This window comes from Sparus aurata, chromosome 14, assembly GCF_900880675.1.
Source record: "Sparus aurata chromosome 14, fSpaAur1.1, whole genome shotgun sequence".
Lineage (NCBI taxonomy): Eukaryota > Metazoa > Chordata > Actinopteri > Spariformes > Sparidae > Sparus > Sparus aurata.
Window position 1 is genome coordinate 9,031,179 of NC_044200.1, and position 20,295 is coordinate 9,051,473.

A 20,295-nucleotide genomic window follows, 5' to 3' on the forward strand; every position below is an offset into this window, starting at 1 on the left:
GATGCCTCTCGTTCTCCAGATCAGCTCACAGCTGGCCAATTACCAGCCGCATGACTCATCATCGCTTCTCTTCTCCAATGCGCCTAAACTCATTAGTTACCGAGGTCTGCAGATTTCTGGTTATCATACACCATTTAAATTAATGGGACTGCTCCTCTGAGAATACCATCCATGCGTTTCATTTCCAGCCGAGCTATGGGGTAATTAATAAGTAGGCCTATTTATATAAACCATATGTAAATTACATGAGCAGCGAAGGGTTTTGTGTGAGCCATTTTCGAATCCCGCACTCGCTACACCTGAGCTGTGGTATGATGTCAACATAATGGATTGGCAGATTCCTTTCTGTGACTCTCCGGTGTCGCCCAGGAGAACACCAGCAGTGAAAATGAACACCTCTCTCTAAACATCAGTGTGCGCTGCCTTTATTCTGTGACTGGCACGCGGCCTGCCGTTTTAAATCTGTTGTGCAGTGAACACGTTCCCTGTGTCACAAGATGGCATTCTGGCAGCATGATGGGTTTCGCAGCCTGAAGCCAAGTTCTCATAATAAATCAAACCAGAATTAAACCATCAGGCGCAGTGTTTTACTCTCCTGAGCCACCCAATTGTTTCCTCTATAAATCTCTAATGCAGAAGGGATTTGCTGCAATCACGAGAGGTGTAATTATGTCGGTGGCGTTGTTAAGACAAAGAAAGATTATCTTTGCATCGTGCTGACAGATTGGTAGACATTTAACAGAGCCCTGTTATAGGAATTCAGACTGCCCTCTACATTAACAATGCATCTATAATTATAAAGACACCCAGCTCTGCAATTCCTCTCGGCTCTACGGAGTGTTTTAGCATCTTTCAGCTCATTGTTTTGGCTTTACAAACAATAACTTGACTGTTTCGGTTTATTCTTATTGCTCTGATAAATCTTCTAGAGAAGTCGGCTCTTTCAGGCAATGAACATTATGTATATTGGAGCGTTGTACAATTCCTGCAGAAGAGTTATTTTCTAACTAGTCGGTGGAGAAAAACGGAACGCTATAAAAGAGAAATGGACTTGAGACGCGACCAGAGACATGATTCAAAATGAGTGCTTGAAGAACAGGAAGTGGAGAGATGACAGGAAACAAGGGGAGGGAGAGGTGCAACAAATGCCCCTTGGCCCGGACCCCGAGTCGAGGTTAGCGGCCTGCATCTTTAAAGAGGAACTCTCTGATTTAGACGCACGTGTGATAAAAGGTGCATAAAGCGGTGTCAATTGAGTCAGCGTTTTTGGCTGAAGTGTGAAATGAAAATATCAGTATAACAAAAACATTTTCAATACCACAGGGAAAAACTGATACAACATTGCCTGATAGCTCTGAGGAGGGTTATCCTAGCTTCGAGAATTACAAATGGCTGTTAAGCAGACAACAGAACAGCACACAATGAATCGAGACGAAATGTGTGAAATAAAAAAAGGACCATTTCTCTGGTTCTGCTGCTGCAAATTCTTGTTTCTCAACTGTCCATCGTCCACGGAGACACATCACATCTGATCAACATGCCAATGAGTGGTCCTCCCACAACAGAGCTTACTACAATTCATCTTATCAAAAATCGTTTTCAACATTGAGGATTTCACTTCATTTGAATTAGATGGCCTACTGTCTTCGGAGTCTGGTACCGTAGGTCCTCACATTTATTTAATAACTAGGCTGAGGTTCACTGAGAAGTGACTCCACAAATGGAATTATTTCTGTCTTCAGCGCGGCTCCATCTCTGGGAAATGGCCACAGGGGAAGGAATAGATAACATAATGTTTGACATATTATGGAAAAAAAGATTTCATTCTCAAGTAACTTAATTACAGTGATGCATTCTTACGCCGAGGGATGTAAGGAATTGGCATTTTTCAGGCGATTTGTACTTTTTTGAGTTTGAGTTTTAAAACCAATATGAGACGATGAGCTGGAAAAATAACAAATGAATATGATCACAAGAGGTAGGCCAGATTACTACAATAGAAGTATCTCAAATTCAAACACTGAAAATGTTGCTTTTCATACTAAAGAAAATGGACAAATCCACAAAAATCTGAGTTCTTGAAATATTTGTTTTTGTCTTGAAACATCTCAAAATATTTTCAATGCAAATAAAATGCATTTTGCGTGTTCTGCATTTGCAGTGAGGTCAACTCAAATCATTTCCTCACAAAAACAGTAAGTCAGTACCAGTAACAGTGATTCCCATACGTTAAAGCCTGACCACAGATGTAATAAAGTAACCTCTGGCAATGTAACTCATTTGAATACACGTTGTTGTCAAATGTGATCCAGGCTGGCGCACAGGTGGTCGAGTGGTTACAGCGCATGCAATAAACGCAGCCGACCCCGGTTCGATTCCAGCCGGAGGTCCTTTGCTGCATGTCACATCCCCCTCTCTCCCATATTTCCTATCTGTCTACTGCTTAATAAAGGTGTCTATGCCAAAAAATCTTTAAAAAAAAAAAAATGTGATCCAGGCTGATAATAGGTACTCATTTTTGGTAATCTGATTACATTATCCCAATTACAAGTAATCCATTACTACCCAACCCTGATGAACAACATATGTCATACATAGACAAACTGCATGTAATTCGATGACCAATAAAATCACAGCTGAGGTTAACCATGAGAGCTGTGACAGATTGTAGTGGAGCTTGATAAATTCTGATAACTGTCACGCTACAAGATCTTGCATGGCTGATTCACTTACTCCACGCTCAAAGTTTCATTCGTCCACCCTCTGAGAAGCATTAATCTTACTTATGTAATACTTCAACTTTTCAGCTGCCCTGTGCTTGAATACACTTTGCCTCCGTTCTATGAAGATGGATGCCCTCTTTGTGTGAACACAACAAGTCGCGGTATGTATCAAGTTCGGTTTGACTGACAGCGAAGGTCGCACCAACTCCCCTCCGCTCCACTTTGGACGAGCTCCACCAGCGCACAATGGCAGGGAGAGAGAGAGAGGCAGCCATTCTCCTCAGGGCCTTGTGGCTCTGTAAAATGGGACACCGGAGAGGCTTTGATTTCACGTCTCCCAAGATGCGAAAGGACAGGAAGCTCACAGTTGTGGGGTTAGAAACAGGGAAGGGCGTGAGGACTCTAACACCACATTCATGGCCTTAAATGTAGTCCCTAACAATAGCACCGCAGCGCTATTCATCAAGAGCCGTGTGTGAGGCAAGATGAGGGCGGCCACACCTTATAGGGCGATCTGAACTGTGATTACACACAGAAAGGTGAAGCACTGAGTACAAAGAGGAGCTGGGAAAAAGAGAAGCACCCATTTTCACCATGAAGACTGGGTATGGACCTGGGTATTATAGCTTTCACACAATGGTCTTGTCAACGGTGAAGCTACCATAAGGAAACTTACGCGTCATCACCATGGACATTCTGTCAGCTTTTTCCACTCTTACACTTTGAGGAAAATATTGTAAACTTTTCTGCTGATTGTACTCTTTCCACGACATCTGGACGCCGCAGTTAAAATATGATCAGAGAGCCCAGAACAAACTAAACCCAGATTGGATGGTGAAAACTGAAAAAATAAAATAAAATTAAAATACATTTTCAACTAATAACCTCACCATGAAACTTCTCCAGCTCATGTAAAGGCAATTATTATTTTTTGTGTTTTACAAGTTCTCTGAATTGTTATGTTTAAATATGCAAATCGGGGCGATGGAATTAAATATGTACTCATTTGCATCCATTGCATCCAAGAACATAAGTCTGGCCGAAAAATAAACACCTATATATGCATTTTGGACATTTTCTCTCCATTAGCCTAAAACATTTTATGGAAGCAATATATCCATTTAAGTTTAATATTATATTATATTATAATAATATATATTATATATTATATATTAAAACCTTTGGTGTCTCCTCTTAAAGACAGATAATGGTACAGTTAAGGTGTACCGTTTAAAATGTGATCTATCTGAGGCTGATTTCAACCTAGGAGACACAATGGGGAGTCAGAGCCTTTATATTACTGTTCTGTGATCTGCTATCACTATGGTTAATATTTAGATTTGGGCACAAAACTACTGGTTATGGTTTGTTATAGGCTAGTTATATAAACATTATTTTTATTATTAAGTTAGGAAAAGATTGTGGTCATGGCTAAAAGGAAAAACAATTAACAGGAAGAAAATCAGTGGTCTACCATGTGAAATACACACATCCCTAACCCTAACCCTCAAACTGTTTAAACCTTCCACAAGGGGTTAACAGAGTTCCACATCGGAAAATATAGTGTGGTTTTTGGCACTGCCGTCTCAAATTGAAGTCAGTCAATTGAACGAGATCTTTGGTTAGATGCCTGAAGAAAGTTGCGCAGTTTGCACAAGCTTAAGAGATGTTCAAGTTTTGATGTCATGCGGCTGCGGTGTAGGTAGTTCAGCCTAACGTTAGCTGATTACCTCTGGCGATTCCATTCACGCTTCAAAAATCAAGAACGTGGTGAAGATTATCTCAACAACACTTGTAAGTATCATAAAGTTGTCTTTACCACCTCTGCAAGAATCTAATATGCATTTGGAAAAACTCGTTTTGGCTGAGGGGAACCAGCACGGCGCTAACTTCTGGGCTAGATTAGCCCGCAGTAGCTTCACCGAAGGCCCAAGAGTAGATACAGTCACATGTCTAGCATCCGCTTAATGCACAATTAAAGAATGCTTCATGAGTGCTACTGTCCTTTCTTGTGTGGGGACTGATCCTGGATTTAGCTAGTTTTTATGTGGGCATTAAAGTCAGTCACGTAGGTTGTGACGATGTACCTCTACTCGGTGATACCAAAAGGTTGCTTGAGGGAAATCAGACAACTCTCCAATGTCATCAGAACCATGAAGCTTTAAATGAACAGGAAAGTGTTACATAAGAGATCTACAGAGAAGGTGGGAGGGAACGGTGTTAAATAAATGAGATACCGCTGAAAGTGGCCCTGAATATTAAACATTGAGCTGAACCCTGTCTGATAGCACGCATTCAAAAGAATAAAACGTAATGGATCTATGATGAAAATTCAAAAAGCGTTGCTAATCTCCACAGAGAAAGTTGTTAAAAGCAGGAAGGGAAATAACCAGCAATGACTCACACGCTGGCCAAGGACAGAGAGTATACAGGTGGAGAGCGGACAATATGTGGAGGTGGAGGAGAGACAGAGGCACGCTCTAAAAATAATTCAACAGTACAAATAGGCACGACCACTACAGGAAACCCACCTTCCTGTGACACAGTCATTTCCTTTGATAGGTCCGCCAAATGTTTGTGTGTGTCCACACAGGCAGGCTGATTAATTTCCAGATATTTATACCGACTCAAGGCGCCGAACACTGGCTACCAGGGACACCGCAACAGAGAGCCATCCTTTCTATAGCCTAACCTGTGCATGCAGTGCGAAGGAGTGACTAGGGGAATAGAAATGGAGAGAGGTTTCAATACCGAAATTGGCAGAGAGCTCAAGCAGATAAACTGAATGGAAGGGAGGACAAAAGGAAGCTCTGGGCAGCAGATAATGCATTCAAGAGAGGAGAAAAGGAGGATGATGGAGAAAGACGAGCAGATCGCAGCATGCCAGGAGGAGTTCAGGTTCTCTGTCAGCAGGAAGCTGTAAGGACTGACTGCCTGCCTGCTGCCCAAAGAATGCTTCTCAGTATGACTATGTACTGTATGTTGTAGGTGAAATTAAAAAAAAATGCACAAAGGCATTTGTTCACGTATGACATCTGTCTCTCAAAATATAAATATTCATGCACTAAAACAAGACTAACTGTCTTCACACAGCACGCTAGGTGAAATTTAGATGGGCCGTGATTGCATTTAAGCTGAGTGGAAAGACAACGGGGGACCTGAAAGTGTTTTCAACACACCAGATGAAAATGTTTTAACGTTCTCGCCTAAGGCTCGAAAGGAAAAAAGATTTAGACTGGGGGGAAAAAAACAACAGGAAACAAAGTTTCTGATTTCTGAGTTCAATTGGCTCAGTTGGCTTGAAAACTCACGTCTGCACATCTGGTACATTGCATTTGCTGTTATTGGTGGGTGAGCAGAGATTACACAAATGGTCTGATAGTTAAATTTGCACACATTTTGCAAAGTGAAAACCTCCCCTGCTTTCAGTCTGAACTCACCTGTGTTCACATTGATACCAACTTTCTTCGAGCAGTTACAGAATTGACCTCAATTTCTTATTTAGACAGGTTGAATATAAATCGGCAGCTTTACCTAACCTGTCTCAGCTGCCTCAGGACCTGCAACCACCCGATGAGTTCTCATTTAAGCGCTCATTTTCAAGACCAGACGAATGTGCTTAAGAAGCCGCCCGCCTTTTGACCTGTAATGAGCGCATTACCGTAAGAAAGATCACGGAGACATGACCCAGCTGATGAACTGATACAGCTGAGCTGCATTAAAGCATTCAGAGCATTCAGTACTCATACAGCTGTATTTATCAGGATCCAAACAATTTCCTCTTAATCGAATTCGTTGTTTTCTGTGATTGGTTTACATAACCTGATCAAAAGGGAAGGACACTGGCAGCTTCATCATCCATTTGTCCCCACTGGCTTCTGCTCAAAGACTCCCTGTGGCTACATGGAAACGTAATCCAAGGTTAAAAGAAACCATACCTGAAGCTGACGTCCTCGACGTGTCTTTCCTGTGCCAGTTTCCTGTCTTACTGTACGGGCAGCTTGGATAAAACTGTGAATACATGTGTGAGGAACGAACGCCTCGCAACTTCTTGGGTGTCGCTTCAGCAGTTTTTCTGTCTTTTGCTAATCCAATCCTGAAAAAATACCTCACCAAAGCATTCTTCTTTTTTTATATCTGTCCGAAACACACATCCCACAAAACAACCCTGAAATTCCTTCTTATTTATTTTTTTTGTCTCGCTGTACTGTTGCCAAGGCCTGCTTGTCTTTTCACCCGAACGGGAGCAAGATGCCACAACTGGCCATTAAAAGAAGAAAAAAATAAATGCCTTAAAGTCTTACGTAACACATTCAAGTACATAAAAGTTACTTCGCATTCTGTACAGCAGACGCACATCGTTGGAACATTCACATCGCTCCGGGTGCTCTGAAAGCCACTTACGAGCCTTTTCATATCTCTTATCTAAAAAGACTAAAATCTGCCTTTGACACGCTGATTAGAGCACTTGTGCCACTGCATAATGCATTCAGTGAGTCATACCTTGTGGCGGCTCAGCGGGTCCGGCGCACACAATGCAATCACGGGTGACAAGCAGCCAGCCAGCCTCGCAGCTGTTGGCTCTCTCTGCTGTCAAAGGCCAAAGATGTGCCTGGAAACCAAAGCGGCAGGATAAGCGACTGCCCTGTGCCGCTGCATCCTGTTAATCGCTCGGCGCAGTGTAGAGCGAGGAGCTATGCACAGAAAGCCCTGATGGATGTTGTTTAATGACTTTTCAGGACTTTCATTTCCTCCAGCAGCGCATCGCAGGAAGTTGATTTTGGAAGCGCCGCGTTCGCTGCAACAGTCATTTGAGCGTAAAAGGGCGGTCGTGCCATCCTTCATCGGGAAGCCTATTTCAAAGTCATTAACGTGCTCAAAATGGAATATTATCAAAACCCTTTGGGACATGCTGTTATCTTGTACATTGTCTTTCAGCTCAGAATTCATCACTATCTAACCTATGAAAGTGATTGAAAGTCTTTGCATTTTTAGGCCGCCATCAAGAAAAGAGACGAGAGGTATTCGCACGCCGGCAGTAGTAGATACAGACAGGAGGATGCCATATCCACTGCCCTGTACTCGGTCTCCTCAGACCTTGACAACAAGGACAGCTGCGACAGGATGCAGTTTCTTGACTTCAGCTCAGAATACAACACAATCTCAATGCGAAACTGTTTGCTATACCTCCACATACTGCAGGCTCCTCAGGCAGAAAAATCTTTACACAAATATTCTAAAGCATTTCCATAACAATAAATCTCTGGTTCTTTATTCAATACAGCAGTGACTTATCAACGGGAAAAATGGAAATAAATTGTGCAAAGGTGACATGAAAGTAAAGTGTCTCCCCTTGCAGCAAAGCACTAGACAGAGCAGACACGAAGAGAAGCTTTAACGTGATGAACAGGACTGGAAGGCAGATGGAGCCTGTGCTTCTGTCACTTGCTGCTGTCGTGGTGAAGGAACGTGATCTTGACTTTATTTTGGATCACTTTAATTAAATTTCAGGAAGACATAAGCTGACACAGTTTGTTTGACAAGTTACGAGTGAGAAGCGGAGTGCAGAGGAACCACAGTAATAGTCAACAGCTAAGACGAAAGCTATAAAAAGAGACGAAAACATTGGCCGTCGGTCCGTCCAGCCCTGTGTTTGTTTTTGTCGCTGCGTCTGGCCCGGCTGCCCTCTGTATGACTGTTTACATCATGCTCCAGACCCACATATCATCGGGCTGATTCCCTCCCCGGCGCTGGAGGTGGAGAACAGTAGTATTTCTGAGGCAGACACCGCTGGCTCGCACCTTTGTTATTGTTCTGCTTTCTGGCCGTCAGACGAGCTGAGGAGAAGAGGGGAGGCGGAATGTTTTGAGGAGCGACAAGATGTTTTACGAGCCGGCGCTTCACACCCCATAAAGTTAATTTCCCAAAAGGCCACGCGGCCGTCTTTCGAAGCACACTATTCGCCGTATGTGAATGTGTAGGTGTGCCGGTGTTCTTAGTCGTAAACCGGCAGATTTTACCAGAATTATTTGATGATAGGTAGTCACTCATACGTTTTTATTAGTAATTTTTAACTTGTACTTTTTAAAATTATATCCGAAAAGAGAAAGAAAGGTCACCACTACATTTTGGGACCAGCTTTTGAGGATGTAAGCTTTGTTTAAAGCTCATACATTCCTTTGGGATTGTAACTTTAAAGGTACACAGTGCAGTTTTTGACCACTAGTGGCGCTATAGAGCAATGTTTTTATGAGTGGGTCCTAGTATTGCGCATTCATGATGGAATACACCTTCCCTTGTTCACCGCTGGTTTCATGTTGTTCCACTGATCATTAGCTAGTGGCAGCAACACACATGAAACGCAGCAACGCACCAACAAAGAAGACAAAGAATGCAAGCAAAGAACGCTATGAATATTCCAAATGTCAGCCATTTGCAAGACCTCCGGGGAACACTCGATGCGTTTTGGTGAACATTACACAGCTTTGTTTAACAGAAAATTCAGGGTACTTAAACACCTGGTCAACATTGAGCAACATTAGCATTAAATCGGAGTCGTGTCCAAAGTCCAGTTCTCGGTCTGTTTTTAGCTCTGTTTTGGTCTCAACCAACTCCAAAACAGTTAAGTTATGGGCTGTCAAACCCCCAAATTATCAGCTCATAGTTGAGGCTAAAACGAGCAGAGGCGACTGCAGAGTTGGCCAATAATTCTCTCCAGGTTTGTCATTGCGCACCATTATTCTCATTCCACATATTCCTTTGATCCGGTGCTAAAACAAAATTATACATCAGTTCATTCGTCAGCTTTGAATTTCAACGCCAGCAGCTTTAATGACAGCACATCTACAGTATTCCTATCAGGTTTCGTAATGTTTACATGGACGTGCAAACTTTTCCATTTCTGGACAAACAACTGCGGTATTAAAACTGATCTTTCCGCAAGAATAACATTAGAAAAACTCGGGTAATAAAACAGCCAGAACACTCATCATTATTGTAAACTTTCAAACACTCAAAGGTGCTGTAAACAACAGAGGGAAGCAGCAGCTCCAAGCTCTTACACAGATTCTGCATCTTTACAGTGCAGCATAACTATTACATTATTATAGATACAGTCATGGAACATAGTAAATACTCAACCTTGCCACTGAGTATTTTAGTTTATGGGATCAACCCATCGTGTGTGTTTGTGCGTTTAGCAGGGACCAAGTTGGGGGTACAGTAATTGGACAAATGTATCTTATTTCCTAACCCCAGTTTCCCTCCGCTGAGTCAATAAACCAAAGTGCCAGAACAGCCACACTTAAGTTAATACACTCTGCTCTTCATTAGGGCCGGATCGCTCTGCAGGAGTCCAGGTCAGACGGGGCATAAAACCCCAACAACTCCAAGACACCCAGCGGGTCCGCTCCTGCTTGTTGGGAACACGTTTTTTTTTTTTTCCACCTAGCAGGGGAACAAACAGCTTCTGGATGTGGAGGATCGCGAAAGCACAAATGAAGGAGCATCGCACGAACACTAAAGTGCTGCTGTCCAAAGTCAAGATGGAAAAAGTGATGGGTGAGGATGAGATTTTTTTTTTTTCTTCCTGAAACTAACCATGTGTGATGGAGACAGATGTGGGCAAGAGGACACTAAAAGAGCACAGAGAGATAGCACTGTGGCTCTGTCGAATGATCCGACACTTTAGCCAAGAGTGAAATAACTCATAATCACAGACAGCAATTAACAGTTCATACACTTTTGATACTAATCACACGCCTTCCCCAAAACAAGCCCACTTGTACATAATGTTATGGTGACTAAGGAAGACAATGCACCATAGCAGATCAAAAATGAACAGAACATTTTATCGAGATGGTGGATATTTTAGCACCGATGTGGTGGAGAAATAAAAACTAAATATCAATATATTGAACAAGTAGAAATCATGAGGGTAAACAATGATTTGCCAAACTGCTACAAATATCTTTACACATAAATGTTGATAGTGTTGGCCATTTTATTAATTGGCCTGTTCATAAAATAGTCTGAGTAAATTTGATGTACCCCCTAATAAGCAGCTACGCAGTGTATACCTGTATGTCTGAGGCTTTTATTGTGAAAAGTACAAGTGAGGAGTCGTCTCTTTGAGGTGCAGTGAGTGGAATAAAAGTTTGCCGTCTCGTTTCCAAATACAGACCCTTATAGTATTATTTTGTTTGCTTCATAAGCATAGACGCAATTATTACCCTCAAATACACTATTACTTGGGAACAGTAAATTGTATGTTTTGGTTACTTTCTGTAACCCATTCAACATATGAACTAATGGCAGACTGATTATCGATATGGCTGATTATCGGGGACGATATCCAGTATTTTTGTCTTTTTCTGTCTGTCTGGCAATAAAACAACATTAAAGAATTGCTCTGACGCGCATCATTTCTCTGTTAGTGGTCACCACTCTGTTTTCCTAAGCATCCACAACAGTATCTGATGTCGCTTCTAATAGTTGATCAGCACCGAATCATCCGAATTTGCAAAGTAACTAGTAACTAGAGTAATCAAATAAATGGAGTAAAGTGAAAGTATTGAGTAGCTGAAAATGGAAACAATGAAGCAAAGTACCTCAAAATTATTGTTTGTAAAAAAAAAAAACCATACTTGAGTAAATAGTAGTTACAATCCATCACTGATTATTCTGTAACTGTATATCGTATATATTGGATATTACTGGTTATCCGTCCCCTGGATTACTAATAATGGATATCAGTATCATCCCTGAAAAAACGTATCAGTCAACCCTGATTTGATCCCTGCACAAACCATATTTGCATATTTGTACTTCCTCCATCTTCCTAAACAACACAAGATTGTCTTCAAACTGTTTTTTAGTATAACCAGTGGTGCAAAGCCACAAGATTTATATTTACAGTAAAAGAAGACAGACAAAAGCAGAACAATCTCAGACTTAGAAGCTAAAAGTAGCATTTTTTATGTGATGAGATTATAACCAGTGTTGTTGATTTACGTCATGCCATCTGACCGCCTGATTTCATCAACTAATCCTCTTAGCACTGTCTAGGTCTGTTAGATAAAATGTAATTAGATTTTATTTATCACAATAAAACACTTTAACACCTCCCGCTTTAAGAGGGTCAGAGTTCAAAAATATAGAAATAGCAGGAATTAAATATCTTGCTCAAGGACACTTGAGTTCTGCATGAAGCCCGGTCTCTGAATGTTTAGATGCAAGGAATATAACCTCTTTAGCTTGAATGGACGAACAGTAAAAACAGATTCATGGACTGCCAGACAGTGATCACTCCAACACACCACACGGTTCAAAGCAGCTTGTAAAATCTGTCAAACGTCATTGCTGAATTGTTCTTCTGCGTCAGATTGTGCTTGAAGTGGGAGTTATGGCCCGAGTCCCCAATGTTTTCGCCCATTGAGGAGAAAGCTGATTAATTAGCATGTGTGGGTTTTTCCACTGAAGGGCTATGTTTAGATGAGAACCGCTCATTGTTGAAAGGATGACCGGGTCTACATGTAGCTTCAGATGTGACAACAGTGACGACAATCCTGCTGTGTGTCTGGTTCTTGCCTGGTGTCCACGTGACAATCAAACGTCCACGTGTAAAGGGAGGCAGCTAGTGTTGAAGAGATTTCCTTCAGGCAGTAAATGACTAGTTTATCACGAGAATTAGACCACGAGAAGGCTGAAAACTAAAATATGGACATTCTCAATTGACTTCTGTCTATCCCCAGACATTAGGTCAGGAAATTTGACAGAACTTTCTGGAACTAAAGATGCCTCCTTGTATTTTGTTAATAAGCAAATGATATCCATTTTAGTGCGTGTCTCTTTAAATGGGCACTATGTAGTTTTGATGAAGCAATGTAAAGCCAGAATCTTAACATTTACATTACTAATGAGGTTATAACACAAACTCAAATATTCATTTTTTTCCCCAATGGGATAAACAAGCTGTTCTTAGAGGACAATAAGGTACACTGTTTGAAGTTGGTGGCAGGGTCCGCAAAATATAAACAAAGTGAAACAGTATGAAATTGTGCTGTCCTTTAAGGTCAGTGTGTTTAGTCAGTATATTCAGTCATTAAAAATTAGTCGATAAAATTTCTTCCCCACAACTACATACTGCACCTTTAACATTTCTTCAAACCACTGCTGAGTTACAGGCGAGAAGGCCGGCAAGCCAGTGACCACAGTCCAAGACTGGGTTCCAACATTTGTAAGCGTGACACCAACAGATATGTTCAAGAAGACCTCGGGACAATTTCAAGCCGTGCTCCCGATGACGAAAAGCTGATGTTTTGGACATCACGTCAGGACTTTTCCAGCTGTGTAACATGTTTTCCTAACCCTAACCGAGTGGTACTAGTGCCTAAACAAAACTGGACCACAAGCACAGTTGTTGTTATAACATTAAATAGAAAACTGAACACAAAAGAACATAAAGACATTTCAAGTTTCAACATATCTGTGGTTTGCAGAAACATACATTGCCAACATTTATTGGCTGAATCGTCCACGTATTCAGTGCTGAGGTAACAGGGGAGGCTGTACCAGCTCATGACCTGTATTTATACCTGCAAAGTATCATGCAATACGGTTTACTTTCAACTGGTTATCTGTTCTTTGCCAAAAATCCTCAGCACTGATTGCTTTAGTGGTTCTGCTGCTGCGGAAAAACATCTTCTTTGCAATTGCTCAAATTCAATAACGATTATTAAGATGCTATCTTTAAAGGAAAATCCGAAGTGACATACAATAACGCCCGAAGCCTGGGCAATAATCTTATTTCTAGTAATTTCGATGGAGAACATGAGGTCAGCAGCCACAGAGCAGGACGTTACAGTAAAAACTAGGGGAGGGAAAGAAGAAATGACGGCAGTGGTAAAAGATCAGTGGAGATGATTATCAAGATGATTGACAGGTTCTGGAGAAACAAACTTGACTGAGCGGGGAGGAGATGCGCGGGGCTAACAGCGCGCTTCTTACTTCAAGGAAAGAAGCTGCCGACTGGAGGTTCAAGGTCGGATTCAGACGAGCATGTCAGACACCGTCAGCCTCACAGCCGTGTTTTACAACCGCACTCCTTTCAGCTGAGGGTTACAACCTCCTCGGTCGTTATACTTTCCAGTACAGTACTTGAGCTGACCTCCTCAGGCATTTTAATGGCCTCCTTCGACATGGAAGCATCTTATCCAACAGCTGATTGCGACGCAGAAGCGCTTGCGTCTTGATTTGCAGCCGACAGGAAACATATGGTCTGCGTTACTGCGTCGGCTACCGGAGAAAAACATACAAGGGCGCCGGCTGAGGCCAAGCCGCTGCAGCTTATAGAGGAATGCTGAAACCAAGCGATAATGACTCAACTGAGCTATCTGTGGGAGTGGAGGTATTTAAGCCAGACCAAAAAACAACCTCCTGCTGTAGTGTTGACTGCGCAAACAAAGCGAGAGCGGGGAAGAAATTACTGCAAGTGTAAAAATACTGACAGGACGGTGGCGGCAGCGTTAAATGAGGCGGAAAGAGGTCCATGAGACCTGCAGACACCGTGCTACAATGTGGGCTGGAAATGGAAACGAGCAGAAATCCGATGAATCAGCTTGTTTTCCAACTTACTTTAAGGTTTCCTGTTTTTGTTTTTGAGAGACAGAAACTGAATTTAAGTGACAGTAACCACAATATCTGAAGACTTTATCAAGCCATTGAGTGAAGCCGCTGTAAGAACTTGACTGTGATGGATACACACACACACACACACACACACAGTTTACCTGACTTGCCCACCCCCGCTCTGCCGAAGACGGCCAGCTTCACCTCCGGGCTCTTGGCCATGACAGCAGCTGCGGCAAAAGGCGAAGATCAGCGAACCAATCAGCGAGCTCCGAGGTCAGCCATCCATCCTCACGTCCACGCAGGAGGAAGCAGCGTCTGAGGAGAAAGTTTATTTGTTACATAATTACCGTTACTGGTACATTCATTCTAAATTCTGTATTTCCTTTCAGTGCTGTCTCCCGAGGTATTTCTACCTCTTGCTCAGCAAAGGACACATGAGTCACACAGTGACTTCTCAGCACGCCGTAGGAGTTAAATAAGCAGATATGTCAGTGAATTGTTGTACATTCAGTCAGGACAGAGGAACCCCAGCTCCTGGAAAATAAGTCTACAAATGAGTTTTCCAGTTCAGCAGGAGGCATGATTCTGGCCTGGCTCTGTTCACTGGCTACATATATTTCTAAGAGAAGGAAGTGCTGTGGACTCGCAGGACTTTGACATTTCAGCCCCTAAAATAACATGACCTGAAGGGAAGGCCGTTTTAAAGTTTTGTGCTGCCGTCTGTATTGAGGCTTTTATATGTTGACATTAATGTGGGACCGAGTAACCTTTCTTTGCGAAGAAAAAAATACCACTTCAAGAAAGATCCACTTAATTTTCTTTAAAAAAAAAGGCGCCCACACTGTGTTTCAACTGTGCTGCACTTTGAAATGCAAGCTGCGTTTCCATCAAAGTGTTTTTTATGTGCGTTTTGAAGTATCGCATTAGAGAAGGTTAATGGAAACGGCAAAATAAAATTAAAATACACAAATGCTCACTTGAGGTGATTTTTGACTTGTTTTTTTTAAGTGTAGTTAATGTGCTTAATGTGCCAGACAGGTGTGGTGCCAGCTGTATAGAAGTCAATGGGAGATGCATGGAGAAACACACTAAAACCCAATATATGTACATCGTATGACTTCTGATGAAGACACGCCTCCAGAAAATGACAGACAAAACTCCAGACAGTAGAGTGAACCGCTGATTTTCCTCCCAAATGATTGGCAGGGCTAATTTTATTGTTGCCAAATGAGGCTGGCCTGTATATATATTGCCGATGAGATGCGAACAGGAACTCTTCCCGAACGACGTGGAGGGACAAACAAAGCAGTTTTTACCTTACTCTCTAAGTGTGTTTAGTGTGTTTGTCCCCACATCTCCCATAGACTTCAATACATCTGGCACCATAGTCTGGCACCAAATCCAATTAAGTGACATACCCATCCGTTTTTTTTTTTACGTTCCTTGGTTGTCTGCCATCTTTTATACATTGCCCTATTAAAATGCTGGGTAAAATTCTTGCTGAGTGACCACGTTGTATCCGTGTCTAACTAATACATGCATAAAAACAACTGGTTTTGTTTCCAGTTTGCAACCTTCTCCTGTAGTCTTTATTACATTTAGAAAAGTTTGATTTCAGTCCTCTTGGCAGTTAGACGGTAACACAACCAAATACAGGCGGTATCCTCGCTGCCGGCTGCAGATTTAATCGGCTGCCTGTTCGTCCACAGCAGAGAAGACACCGAAAAATAACAACTCCCCTGTTTTAAAACACGTAAAATGAGCAGTACAGCAGACGGCCTGTTTTCGGGGAGTTGTTGACCTCCTAAGTGGTGGAGTTTTTGGTGCAGTTGTGTGAGAGATGTGAAAGAAAGATGGTGCGGAGGGACAGAGAGAGAGCGGCGGAGCGTGGAGTAAAGCACAAACAGAGCTAAAGTCAGCGGTTCGAAAGGAAAAACACGACTGCAGCCCATTAAAACAACCAAGCACAGGTCTGTTTGATGAGAAAACAACCCGCGTCGAAGTTATCTCAAAAGGGTAATTGATTCTAAACTCGCGCCCCACACACACTCTTGTTTTTCTCCCGGCCGCTCTTCCAACTTTTCTGCCAAAAAGCAAACAGACAACAGCGAGAATTTAATTGAAATCTTTGGCTTAATGATTCCAGATGAATCCTGGGAGACGCCGGCTCAAGGAGGGTCCACGTCCGATTAGCAGCAGCGCTGACTGAGATAATGCGACAATAAACACGGCAGGCCGAGGCGCATGTTTTTGGTTGAACTCGTCCAGTGGAGCCAGCAGCCTCATAGGGTGAACGTTTGGAGCTGGTCATGGTTGTGAACCATTTCGAGCACAAATGTGTTAAATTCTGTGTGAGCACTTTGCCAACAGAAGTCTTGAAACTTTTTCTTCAACTACAAATGTGAACATATACAGAAGTTTTGCCTTTGAGTTTTTTGCTAAGTGCAAAAAACTCTCACAGCTACGTAAAATATAAATATAAAGCTATGTCCAACAGACAGTTATCTGATTTAAGCATACTGACAGGATAAAAAGTTGGACTTTCTCAACTTCGGATAGAGCCAGGCCAGCTGTTTCCCACCGCCATCTCTGATGCTTCAATCCATTGCAAGTTGTAAGTTGATATTACCAAGTCAGTATTCCAATTTTAAAGCGTCCCAGTACATTTGCTTGCAAAAACATGGACGCCCGCAGCAAACGGATGTTTGTATGGCATGGAAATAAACTTATCAAGCACCTGTTTCTGATTTCGAATGACCGTTCCATTTCAGTTTTCCATGTCAGGGGTTGTTTTTGGGGTTTTTTTTAAATGTTTTTTTGAGTTCAGTCTTTTTGAGTGCAGCGGAACAACAATTCTTGTTTGCTTCATTTGTTATTTTCATCGGCTGTATGTGTCCCGGACTCAACTTCCTGGTGGCGCCGCGGGTTGTCAAGCCGCCTCAATGTGACAGCAATGATTTATGGGGACTTGCATTCTGATTGGCGTTAGAGGTAGCACCCTGAATGTCGCAGAGTCTGTGGAATCACTTATTTTGAAAGGATGCACAGATGAACTTCGCTGTGCCACCTTCTGCAGTGACGGTCCACCTTGGGGCACGCTACAAGACACTTAATGAAGAGAAGAGGGATAAATGCCAACTGCTACAGAAACGTCTTCAGTGTATCAGGTAGCATTTAATGGTCTCCAGTGTCAAAGGTGGCACTTGCTGTAAACGTAACATCACAGAGTAAAATACTCGCCTGTGGGTTGAGTAAAGACTTCGGACTTGCCTAAAAAAACTTAAAAGCCAACCCTGATTAAATGTTAATTAGCATGACAGGCAGGACGAATGCTGTTTACCTGTTTTCTACTGGCTCAAACTGTTTCTTGAATACGTAATAGATATTAACGCATCTTTCAGATTCCCCTCGTCAAACAACTCCGCAGCAAAGAAATGTCTGATATAATCAAGGGCTCCGAAACAATATCAGGCTATCAAAACTTACAGTACTGCCAAAATGGTTTAATGTATTGCGTTACACACAATGATGAAACACTCAGTGATGTCAGTGATCAACGGTGACAGAAAACTGGCGGTTGTGTGGGCCGACCTACAGAGTAGCCCCCTGAAACATGTCAGCCATGTTTGCGAGATGATCCGTCATCAGCGGCTGTTAATGAAAATCTAACCGTGCGCTCATCCATCTGTTAATGGCTGAAAGGAGATATGGCAAGGAAAATTGGTGAGGACTGGAAACAGATGTTCGGTACCCCCCTGTCTGGATAAATAAAAGCAGAAAAATGTGTTTGCGTGTGTGTGTCAGTGCCAAAAAACATGTTTGCCAGCTTCACTCTGGTTGAAGTTATGAAGTGGCAAACTTCCAGCGCTTTCCTTCCTTTGCTACAGCAGCACACACACACACACACACACACACACAGTTTTAGGCTAACCTTTTCCCTTTTGTGCCAACGCACACGTGTCCATATATGGTGTGGCTGTGTTGCCGCTTGGTGTGGCTCAAAGTGGAGGTCGATCGTCCATCTCTGTCTCTCTCTCAGCAAGGGTCATCATGGCAGCCGTCAGCGTCTTTAAATATTTTCTTTATAATCATTATTAATGTGGACTCCGCCGACCAGACAGCCCAGTTAAAACAGTGGGTGATATTGTAGTCATGTTGCAATGGTAATAACTGTAACATTTTGTTCCCGTCTACCTAGTCTGAGGTGTTTTGAGTATTTATGAGATGGTTTGATAGTGTTTTACCACCTGTAGTGAAATAACTGTCAATCTGGGGGCGTAGGACACAACTAAAGCAAGCGTTTTGAAGCCTTTTCCTCCCCCCAAGAAAGAAACAGAGACTAGGTATTTGCGTTCAATTGACAAAACCCCCCAGCTTACGTAAAAAAATACTGAACTATAATGTGCTTTGCCTCATCACCATGTATCCTGCATACAGCTATTCAAAAAGGGAGTATTCACTTAGAAAACAAATGCAAGCGCTATCCAGATGAACATCTGTACCACAGGAGGCGGTGGTGCTCACACTGCTTTTGTCCACAGGGGGCGCCAGAATCCACAAACCTAAACTTCCTTGTAGGTGCTTTAACTTATTCCTTTTTTTAGCCTCAGTCTAGTAGTTTTAGTGCCTAAACCTTACCGAACATTAACCATCGTATTGTTATATTATAAACTGAACTATTTTTTGATTGTGATTTATGACTCTTTTATACTGTATGTGTCATTCTATAGGCAAGATAAAAGCAAGCATTTTTCGTCGATCGCATAACAATATATGAGGGTGTTTTTGTACCTTTTGTATCACACCCCCTGTTTCCCGCCTTTATGCTAGGCTAAGCTACCCGGCTGCTGGTTGCGGCTGCTTGTTCTTTTTGTATGCAAACTTGAAAGTGGTATGAATATTATCATCTCACTTATGGCATGAAAGCGAATATGCATTTTTCCCAAAAATGTTGAACCATCCTTTCACAAAAAAACATCCAAGAGTCTGCTAACTGATCGTCGAACTGTGGGTGCCCACTTCTTCTCCCTGCGGAGGAAGCTTTCCCGGTGTACCTGCTGCTCAGATTCCGCCTTCAAAGTACAATACACCTTAACCAATGACAGCAAATACTGATAAGAAATGAACAAGAACGCCTGCTAACTGTCAAGATATACCCGATGTAATTTTAAAAAAAATATCTATACACCACAATCAAACTATAACTATAAAAATGCACGTCCATGCAATTTTCTGCATTAGTCAAGCTTTCAGCAGCTTGTGTGCGCAGGGAGAAATGTTGCAGATGCCTGAATCTCTTTTCATGTTTACCTTTAATATCAGCTGGTCCACGCAAAGTGTTTGCACAGAGCCGCAAGGGTATGCCACAACAGCAGTGTAAGAGAGAGATGGAGTTTGAGGCTGACTCACCCTATAGGACAGAAAGGCATTATTGGAATATGTTGAGTGGAAAGTAAACAGAATATGAATAATATAGCATTAGTTCCCAAACGCCTTGTACGGCTGCCTTGTTTTCTCATTTATTAACCACATGTCCTTGCTTCCTATCTGTTTTCTACCTCGCACATATTGCCGTACCGCACACACACACACACACACACACACACACACACTCTCCACTGCAGTGTTCCCCTCGCTCGCCCACGCAGCCGCAGGGAAACACCAGAGAGAGAGAGAGGGAGGAAGAAGAGGAGCGCGCAGCAGTGTCTCCCCGTCGACACGGTCGCTCTTCTCCACATTTCACCATTTATGGCCTCCACCCACTCCATCCACCATCCTGACTCTCTCTCTCTCTCATGCACACACCTCAGTCATGTAATGAAGTCACAGGACGAATAGCTCCAGTCAGGCTGAAGCGGCTGATTAACTCATCACATCTGGAACTTTGTGCTTGAGGACGGAGTTCGACCGGCTGCAAGACCCCGAGACAGTTGAGACACGA

General features: G+C 42.5%; 1 protein-coding gene across 2 annotated transcripts in view; it reads right to left on the bottom strand.

Annotated features, from left to right (window-relative positions):
* Positions 1-20,295, bottom strand: part of rerg (RAS-like, estrogen-regulated, growth inhibitor) — a 46,651-nt gene that overhangs the window by 22,815 nt on the left and 3,541 nt on the right. Inside the window, exons 2-3 of one of the 2 annotated variants that reach the window (XM_030440814.1) lie at positions 19,665-19,764; positions 14,513-14,669 (exon numbers count right to left, since the gene is read on the bottom strand). In XM_030440814.1, the coding sequence (XP_030296674.1) occupies positions 14,513-14,573 (61 nt within the window). In that variant the 5' untranslated portion in view covers positions 14,574-14,669; positions 19,665-19,764. The remainder of the gene's footprint in view (positions 1-14,512; positions 14,670-19,664; positions 19,765-20,295) is intronic. The other variant, XM_030440813.1, reaches the window with a different exon arrangement.